Genomic DNA, 10,663 nt, shown 5'->3' on the forward strand with positions numbered 1-10,663 from the left:
AATAAAGAGCTCCCCCTACCAGTTTGGGGTTGAACAGCAAGCTCAATCTCTCTGTGAGCTTCTTTGTTAAGATTCCTCTGCATGCCACAATATTGTATTATGAAATACAATGAAACATTACATTTTTGTCGATACCACCCTGAATTTTACTTGGTATCGGATCGGAAAGGAAATCAGTGGTATCGCACATCACTAATAAATGGCAGACAGAAATGAGGCAGGTCGAATCTTCTTGTGTTTCACGCACGCGCAGTACCGGAATGTGGACGCACAACTCCGTGAAAATGACTGAAAACGCTAGAGTGGACGCCGAGCGTTTTGAAAACGCCATTTTCAAATCTATGTGTGGACGTGGCCTTAGAGCAACCCCCCACCTGGGATAGGGTGCGCAGCTGCTGATGAATTTAAGGTGTTAGGAAATACCACCATTAAAGGGGTGGGGGATGTCACAAGGTAGAATATTTGGGTTTATGTCCTTTGCCTGTTTATTTTGTGCTTGTAGCATTTTAGCTTTTTTTTCTGCTTGTTGTTGGTTTTATTTGTTTTTAGATGTCTTGATTTTAATTGATATATGTGTAGTTTTAATAACCTGCCAGATTTAATGACTGTAAAATTGACCTAAATAAAGAGTGTGAGAGAAAGCTGCCAAGGATTTCAGCCTGGGGCAGGTCACTGAGGAACATTTAGTAGCTGCAATATGGAGATATAGGTGGGAGATCTGATCAATACCCAGAGATATTATAAGTAGCCTAAAGCAGAGGAACATGGGGAATGCCAGCGTAAGATGCCAAAGTAGAAGATGTGCTGCCACAAACACCTTGCCATTACTAACCGACCATAACGAGACCCAAAGCTAGATGCTATAGTCAAATCTGGAGGAGCCAAAGGACAGAGCCCAGAGCTTCGCACACCTCTGTTAGTAACCTGTTTCAACTCTTTGTGAAGCAGCTGGACTAGTGTCGGGATAGCAGGAGTTCCAGAGGGGCATTCGGGATTAGGAGCTGTGTCGGTATCAGAGTTGTTTGCAGCAGCTCTGTTTTACCAACAGCACTGCCCAGTGTTGTAGTATCAGGAGGGAGGCACAGTGTTGAGGGAAGAGGTGTGTTTGCTGTCTGTGGCAGGCTGTTTGATATGGGGATGGGAAAGGATCATGCTTTGATCTGAAATCTTGGACAGAGTAACACAGACTGGACTATGCTGTAACAGCATGTTTGTCAGGCTGGTGTAGTTTATTTTATTTCATTTGTTTTAATGTACTGGTGTATATCTTATGAATAAAGTTTTTTTGACAAGTTAAGTTTCTTTTCCTTTAGTATTTTAATGCTCAACTGTTTTACTCTTTTTAGTCACTTTTATTGACTTTTATCGAGTCAGGTTACCTTCTATTTACAGATTGTTTTCCTTTTATTATCGAAAGGGAAATTAAAATGTGTTTTTTTCCAAACACATCCTTGCTCCAGTCTCTGTCCTTGGGCTAGGTTGCATTGCCTTCCCTTGTGGAATCAAAACAAAAACTAATAACTTAGAAACAAGATTTCCCCGGCTCTTTAAAACCTAGGTGGCATTATCATTAATAAAGCAAGTGGAAAGTTACCACTTAGCCTTGGCCCCACAGAGCAAAAGAGCAGAAACTTCACCACAGATACAGAATTTGCAAGATGAAGAAAACACGATTCCAGTCAGCAAAAGCACTGTAATGGCCATCAAGTAGTATTACTGACATCAGACTATGTGTAGAGTCTCTAAACATGAAAGCGTATAGATGACTAGAGATTTTAGAGGAGCTGCAACATGTCAGTGGGAATATTCAAGTCTGGAGCTGTTTGCCTTTTCCTGGAGTTGGACACCTGCACCAAATGGATTCCTCTCTTGCCAGAGACAAGTGCTCTTTCATTTCTGTAGAGACAGGAGACGCCATCTGCATCTTTGCAAAGAAAATTTCATAGTGCAGAAAAAAGAAAGAATCCCAACTGAAACAGAAAATACTTTCCAAGCACCATGTGAAGACCAAAGAAGGTCAAAGAGTACAGACAGTCATGGACTTTCATCTGACGTCAAAAGTATAAGCTCCACAGCTTTAATATTAAATACTGTATATACTGTACCCTGTAGGTGTGTATGTGTCTGTTATTTCTCAGTCTCAAAACCCACCTAGAAATGCGTACTATATTAAACGCCTCTTTAAAATGCATGTTACGTCTCAATCTCAGAGGACTAATGTCTATATCAGTGCAGTTTTGTGTGTGTTTGATAACAGGTCAGACAATCGAAACCTTTATCTAACAGGGTATACGAGTTCTGTCAGTCATGCCAGTGTATATTCCTCACTGAAGCCGTCACATTTCATTCTGTTTACAGTCCACTCACTCCCCACAGCCAGATCTCAGGATTCCAAGGCAAACCACATGCTGCAGCACGAGGCCAACACCAGCTATACTTATTGGGTATTAGACGGCCCTGCAATCTCCGTTTCATGAACAACTGGTCTATAAACACTATTGATTTTCACACTGTGGTTTTTGGCACATGTTTCTAGTGGATTGTGGGCGTTCATCACAGCGATGACTAGTAATGAATAATAATGCAGACTTATGAGGAGACAGTCAGAGATGCTTTTGTTTTTTTGTTTCCTCATCTGATTAAAGCAGTGGCTGCAGGTGCTAAATGGTGGGACCCTGAGATCATGAGGTGGAGCAGCTACAAAGCTACTTCAAGCTATGTGAAACTACATAACAATGATAGACATGGAGGAAATAAATAATGCAACATATGATAAAAAAAAATATCCTAAACTCAATTCTTAAATTGCATTATTTTGTATGGAGTCATGCCATTATTATTGACATCTGTAATTTCAATACAATATGAAAAGCAATACACCTTAACCTCCTCTGATAACAACAATCCAATTAGAACTGGCATTTCTACAATATGCTTCAATTTGTTACAGATCAAAGAAGTTTAGCGTAATATGAAACTTTAAATCTTAATTCTGAAGATAATTTTATCTGGACTAACCACACTACTGTTCTCTCCCTAAACCACTGTGCTGTCAGTAATTTGGTTAACTGTGGCCCAGTATAGTAGATGAGAAGGTAACTGCGTTTTTCATTTGTGTTTTTCAGTTTCAGGCACTGCCTTGCTTGGGTCACATTAAATTCTTACTCGTACGGGAAAGTCTCAAGAGAGTACCGGGTCACGTGGGCTAAACAAACACTTCAAGATTTCATCCCCAATAAAGCAAGCCCTGTAAAAGTTACTAGTACAAGCCAGGTTTTATTGTAATCTGTTTGGAGCCATGTTAAGTTTCTCTCCAGGAATAAATCCCCACTCTGTGAGTAATTTATCACGTTCTCAGCTGTGTAAACACCACACAGCGGTTCACTTAGAAACTCACCAGGATGCGCAGCAGCGATGTACCAGGTGGTGTGTTTTCAGGGAGGCTGATGTTGTAGAGGGGTCTGCTGAAGATGGGGCGGTTATCATTCTCATTGATTAGTTCAATAAAGACGCGAGCAAATCCCACATGATCCGACATGGATTCATTTGCATAAAGCTGAGAGAGAGAGAGCAAGGAACAGAAGCAATGAATACACACAGACACATGAATGTTTCCTCAGATATAAAGAATGATTAAAGGAAAAAACAACAGATTATTATGCATGGAGGCTGTTGGTTGCATTCTAAAAAGTGTAATCTGAATTTGCTACTGAAATAATTTATTTAAGATTTACAGTGTGCTACTCTGATTCTATAAACAACTCAGGGTTAAACTGAGGTGACAAAATAGCAATTTCACTGTTCAAACAACTCGGTGCTGTTTAGAAAGAGATATTGCTCCAGTCTAACTGTGCCTTGTGTCCAAACATATCAAAACACTTTTCAAGAAACATAATGAAGTTACATTCGGATTTTCTTTTTCACAGCTCTGGCTTGGTCCACAGTTCATTTCCATTGATTATAAATCTTTAAGCTACTTTAGGCTTTTTAATAGATATTATCAAAAAAACCAACAGCTATGCTTTGTTGGGGTGATGCAGGTTTCTCAGGTAAATCTACAGGGCACAACTACTCAAACTAAGTTGAAAAACTTACTGAAAAACTGAAGCTGCGAATCTGTTCGTAGTCCAGCGGCATGGCAACCCTCATCCTGATGTCGGCACGCCCTTGCACCGCTGTGGGGGAGATGGTGAAGTATTCTGAATTGTTTCCTGTCAGAAACACTTGGAACATGCTGTGCACCCCCTGCCATAGGAAGGATAAGAGAGAGGATAGAATAAGAGCAAGAAAATTGTGTTTTTAAAAGATGGAGCACAGTCAGGTGGCAATATATACTGAGTCTAACCTATGAGTGAGAAATGTGCAGTATTCGATACATGGCACTGTATATTTAGCAAGTCAAAAGAAATCACATTTAATTATAGGGGAAAAAAACATGTCTATCTATCTCGACAGGATAAATAGACAGCATACATATTTTTCACGCATTTATGGCTGTTGTACCTAGAATGATGTATATCAAAAGCCTGCACATAGTCTAGTAGTGTTAGGTAATAACATGTACTAACAACAGTGTAATAACTGTATGATATTCATGTGTTTTCATTTAAATATTTCTCTGTCTTTGCTGGTAAAATGATAAAATTGCAGCTATACTAAAGATTAATGTATCGCTGATGACAGGACACGAGATACTTGTAATTTATACCTGTACAAATGCATGAATGATGTGGAAGGGTTATTCTCTTTTTCTGACAACGCTGTATTTTATTCTGTTGTATATAGTATCTTATTCTTCTTATCCTATTCCAGTGTTTTTCTTAATTTTTGCTACTGTAACTTTGCACTGTCCACTTTCTGCTGTAACACAACAAATTTCCCATGGGTGGGACTAATAAAGGTTTTCTTATCTTATCTTATTTTATTTTATTCCAAACTTTTCTTTTAATATGTCACATGTTTGTGTTCGTATTTTAAAATAATAGATTATTAGAGTTTTATATTTTCTAATTAGTTTTTTTTCCTGGTTATTATGATCATATATCATATATCATATATAAATCTACATAGCCAAATACAAATACAGCCTCAACAGGGTCACTTTGATATGAGCATATTTCATATTTCTGGTATTTTATTAGTTAGTTTTCTGAGCACACAATATTATTTCAGTTAGTTCATTTATTTTCTAGAAAGTCCCCCCCCCCCCCCATCTAGTTTTAATTTTGAGTTGTATTTAATTAACAATAATAAATGATCTTCAAAACCAGGATCAGCATGTAGGCAGCAGCTTTTTTATTGTCAGTCTTGAGCAGGATGTTTCTTTTCTGAGAACAGCTGTGAAATATGTTGAACGCTCATAATGAAGCAGTTATAAAAAGGCACACCAAACAATGCACCAGTGAAGAAAATGTTAAATCGAGACGGAACAAGCCAACTCGAAAATTCCTTCAGGATGCATTTGGCGTGGAGGAGTGCACTTTGTACAAAAAGAACAAAGTGACAAGCCAGAATATTAATAACAGTAACACTGAAAGGTCCAACTGTGATCAGACATAAGAATCAAATCATAGCCCATACCACAGATTCATCACTTCTCCGTCTGTAAAACTTGGGTCACAGTTTAAGTGATACACAGAATTTATTCCCTATTTATTTCCCACAGAGCTCTAAGAGTAAGTCAGACTGCATGAATACCTAGCCAGAGAAGAAAACCATATGCTTTGCGCACATTGTGTGTTTTATGAGAGAGGAAAAGGGGTTGACGTGATCCCTGGTGACAACCATGACTATCTTCCTCAATCCAGCTACATTCGTTTGTGTTTGCTTTCTAGCTCACTGCAGCGTAAGTTGCCAGCACAATGTTTATGATTATGTAGATTATGTGAACATGAAGACTGATTTAGAAATACTATGTTTTGTGTCATTGCAGTTATGTGTAATGAAAAAGTATATATATGAAATTTGGAATAATGGAGGGAAAAAAAACCCCAACTCATCTTTTCCTTCTCCACTTCTTTTTCCTCAGATAAATCCCCACGTGCAGATGCATTATGGGTAAATATAAACCAGTGACATCACATCTCTGAAATACCTGTGGCTTTCTTGATCGGGAGAAAAACCCCCATCTCTAGGTCCTTCCTGTCTTGATGTATAAAGCTTCAGGGCAGCCAATCATGTAGCCATTGTGGCAGACAGAGGAAGACGGGTGGCGTGGTCAATTGGCATTATGCTGCCAGTTGAAATAGCCCCCTTGTTTTTGTTTTCGTCTGTGGGAGAACCATTGTGGCTGATGACTCCTATTTAAAAGACCATCCAATATGCAGGGATGTCACCTCAAACTGCCCATAAACGTAATTGCCCGTCCATTTGCTTCTGCCTTTAGAAGCCCCCAATAAAAGCATCCTGTCAGATGCAACTGCCACAAAGTTTAGTGACAAGCTCCAGCAGCAAAAAGTTTTTAAAGATGCTAGCCAAGTAGAAGAGGATATGAAGGCAGCGACAGGCAGAGAGGTAACTACCACTTGTGTCATAGTCTAAGAAAAGAAATGTCTGCCTATAATCCCTTACACATGGAAGGAGTGAGATTACAGAGCAGGTGTAGTGGAGTGTGAATGAGTTTGTGTGTATCGGCAATGACATGCAGGTTTAAAAGATCAAAAAAGCAATAAAAAACTGCAAGACAAAAAACACCTCGTGGGCTTTACTCCTTGCAATTGATGTACTCGTGGCTCTATCACAGCAGAGTAACAATGCAAGACTGGTAGAGTTTAAAATGCCCCGGAATACGTTTTCTGCATTTTCTCTTTATATTTTTTCCATGTGACACTTTGCTTTTTAAGCTCTTTTTGATGTCTTTTGTTTTGTTGCATGATGATGACTTAACAGTGAGCTGGGGCTGCTAATGCGCCGATTCTGGTAAGTGCTTTCGAATGCAGCATCTACGGCGAATCTAGTAAATTAAAACCGTCTCGGAGCCATTCCCCCATTTGCAATAAGCAATCTTAGCCCAGATATGTTAGGTGTCTGGAAGCCTCCCCTGAGCGAACGCTGATATTGGTGGTGGTAAAATGTTGGTTGCTAACCTACAGAGAGACCTCTTATCTCATGCCAAGGTGTCTGGGTCGTCACCCCACCTGCGTGCAGCAACACGCTTGCAGTGCTCTCTTCTCTGCTTGCTGCTGGAACACAGGCAGAAGCAAACACGCCATCCCTAGAATGGATAAACAGACCTGCTGCTAAATATTCCTGCTATCTCTCCTTTCAAGTGCTGTATTCCTCTCCTGACTGTTTTCTTCCTGCTCCACCAATTACTACGACTTATGATTTTGCTCCTCTCCTCTCCCCTCCGCAAGTCTGTTTCTCTTTATTCTCTACCTTCTTTTCTATCCACTTGACTCACAGTTATCTGTCAAATTCCACCCTGGCGGTTGCTGCGCCTGAATCAATCAGAGTTGACTAGTTTTCAGCTTATCTGCACCCTAGGTGATTGATTTTCCTCGTTAGGTATAATTTGATGCTCTATCCCATCTCTTCCAGAGCAAATTAAATTGTAGTCGAGTCCAATGCGCTGGTGTGAGCGAGCGTGTGCATATGTGAGCGAGGGAGAGAGAAAACGAGTGAGACAGAGCAAGCCTAAAATGTTTGACTTCTGTGTATATTTTGGTGTCTGAGTGTATGTGACTGCGTGTCACCACAGTAGGCTGATAGATACAGTAAATGGGAAGTGGCGGGCAAACCAAAGGAGGCTGTAGCACACTCCTGCTGACAATCCACACAATCCACATGACATAGTGAAATATAGTTTCACAGAGTGGCTGATGTTCTTTTTTGGCTGTGCATTTATAAACAAGATAACAAGATAGATTAAAATGTATCTTGTTAGCTTGTTAGTGCCGATCTATTCCAACTGAAAGTAAAAAGTCTGAAATCTGATAAAAACAAACTTTGAACTATCAATTCTGTGTGTTCCAATCAGGTTTATTTATTGCACTAATCACATTCTCTTCATACTGAATATTGGATCTGCTTGTATGATGCAGGAATGCAAAAATACATCTAACATTTTCTCACATCCTGATTTACCCTTGTTCTCTTTTACACTAGCATACTGTACTGTACAATAGAACTATGTAGCAAATTAAAGGTCTAAGGCAGACAGAATATTAGAATGTGGTAAAGACAGCATCTTTTATCTGATATAATCTTTAAAAGCATGCCAGGATTGAACTAATCAGTATCCCACATGCAAAGACAACTTACAAAAGATCAATGATAATATTTTAGTATGTCTGTATCTTACCAAACAAGAAATATACTGTCACATTTACCTATTTTCCTCAGTTATGGCACTGATGAATGCCTAAAGACATGCTTTGTCTTTGTTGCATGATTTCATGATTTTATCCCGTTAGACATTTCATGTTTCCCCAAAATTAAATTAAAAGATTTCTAACAAAACAAACAACAGATTTCGTCTATCTTTGCTTATTTTCTATAAATATTTAGCTTGAAGATGTCACACTGTGTCCATTATTCAAATTATTGCAGTTCAGTAATGATATGAATAGATAAATACTCACTTGTAGCATTTTGATTAATTACCACATTTCTGACAAAAGCCCCACCAGGTTTACAAGAAATGGTCGATTGATCATAATCCACCCAGGGCTATCACCACAGGTGGGTAAGCCATCAGCATTACTAAAGGGGCAAATTTCACCGGCTAACTGGCCACCCCTAGATGAGCCTGGCTCACAGCCCTGAGGATTGCTAGATGAGGACTTGGGGCAAAAAAGTGTGTTGAATATTTGCAGTTATTCATCAGAAATTGTTTACTACTCCTTTTTGGACATAATTTTGAAAGGTCACTGAAGTTGTCACTGGAAATACTTTAATGTTTGATTGTGTTATTTTTTCGCTATTTTGTGCACCGGGACTTTTGACGTGTAAAGTTTTGCCAGCACTGATCTAAGAAGTCTTCAGTTGTGGGCAAAAACTGGTTTTGTAACCGCTAAATTCAATCACTGACATGAGAATATTTGCAACAGATGCCATGAAAGTCACTTCAGATGTTCCTGACATATTGCATTCATTCCTGAGTCTGATCAAATGTTCTTGTGTAATTAAAAGAAAGGTGTTGATGAGAATAGAGAAGCCAAAAACGTAATGCCTCCTGCTACAGCTGTTGTCAGCACAGGGGCATACAAATGTTGTGAATACTGGAAACCATTAAGATGTGATCTACCCACCTCGTCCTTATCTTCTGCCTGGATGAAGAGGGGCAGGGCAAAGCCCACCTGTGCCAGTTCGGTGATGCGGACCCGATATTCAGAACTGTTGAACTTCGGGGCGTTGTCATTCTTGTCAATTAACAGGATGGTGAAGGTGGTCACCACCGTTGCCCTAGATGGACTGCGGTCATCATTCAGCTCGGTGGCCTAACAGGAAGCCAGAGCAGGAAATGTTCATCAGAGAGAGAAAGAGAGAGGGACACAGAAAAAAGAGAGAGAGAGACATAGCGAGAGTGAGAGAGAGCGATCCATTTGATTGGACCGAAAATGTCATTCTGGATGGAGACGGTCAGCACGCAATCTCACTCGGTATTTACAGCTGTTCATTTATTGGATCAAAAGGTAGACAGACGGCCTAAAAGCAATCACAGAAATAGGCTCAAAGTGAGGCCAAGAGAAGGCCAGCACATGTACATCCACACATACACACTCATACGCATGAACACACAATGAGATTTAGGTGAAAGAAGTCCAATTGAGGAGACACAATTACACACACTCTGTTTTTGCCTGCCTCAGTTATTGAAGATGGCTGCCCTCTGAAATGAAAAAAATAGGAGGGAACGATAGAAAGGGGCAACCACTGTCTTTTATTGACGGGCGAGTGTCACAGGCAATAGGAGGAGAAGCAGAAACAACATGCTAGTCTGGATAATCAGATAGTTTAGCCTCTTTCGTAACAGTGCTCCAGAATAATTTGACCTCCACCTCCACGTGCTCAGTGCTATCTAAGCTGCCTGAAGTTGAGAAATTAGTTGTATTACTACGGCACACTCCAATCAATAGCAGCACCGGCTAAGAAAGCACAAGAAGAGGAGAGAAAATTTAGAGAGGAGGGAGAAAAATCCATATCTTATAAATAAATTTTTGGGTGACATTTTTTTCTTTTCCAGCCTTTTTGCTCATTCTACTTTTCTGGTTAGTAATTATTGATTTCAATTAAAAAGACAAGCCTGAGCCTGGAATATGTTTGCCAGAATCTCTTTTTGTATTAAACCTCAGAGCCAAATGTATCTCAATTGTCTCTCGTATAAAAATGTCACGCGACCTGCTTTTTATTACCAATAATTGCAGCCAAATCAGTAAATGCACAAACGCCAGAGAGGCCATTTCTCTTAAGGTGTGGCAGATTTGACTTGTCAAGCTATCAAGATCACAAATGGAATATTGTAACTACACAGAAAAATGAGGCCTTTGTTCACAAATCTTTCCGCTTTCAGCAGGACTTGGAAATCCATTTCACGCGCCCTCACACCCTGTGGGAACCACTCGGTGTACAATGGTGGAGGAGAAGAAATAATGACAACAAAAGTGGAGGACTGGACAAGGTGGCAAGGCTCCAGGTTGGGAGGTGGGGGGACAAGGGGGGG

General features: G+C 39.9%; 1 protein-coding gene across 2 annotated transcripts in view; it reads right to left on the reverse strand.

Annotated features, from left to right (window-relative positions):
* cdh23 (cadherin-related 23) overlaps positions 1-10,663 on the reverse strand; it is a 194,363-nt gene that overhangs the window by 75,465 nt on the left and 108,235 nt on the right. For both annotated transcript variants that reach the window (XM_013913214.1, XM_013913213.1), the window contains exons 11-13: positions 9,252-9,440; positions 4,096-4,245; positions 3,398-3,556 (exon numbers count right to left, since the gene is read on the reverse strand). In XM_013913214.1, the coding sequence (XP_013768668.1) occupies positions 3,398-3,556; positions 4,096-4,245; positions 9,252-9,440 (498 nt within the window). The remainder of the gene's footprint in view (positions 1-3,397; positions 3,557-4,095; positions 4,246-9,251; positions 9,441-10,663) is intronic.

The sequence above is a fragment of the Pundamilia nyererei genome, unplaced genomic scaffold, assembly GCF_000239375.1.
Source record: "Pundamilia nyererei isolate P.nyererei 1_Seehausen unplaced genomic scaffold, PunNye1.0 scaffold00120, whole genome shotgun sequence".
Taxonomy (NCBI): Eukaryota; Metazoa; Chordata; class Actinopteri; order Cichliformes; family Cichlidae; genus Pundamilia; species Pundamilia nyererei.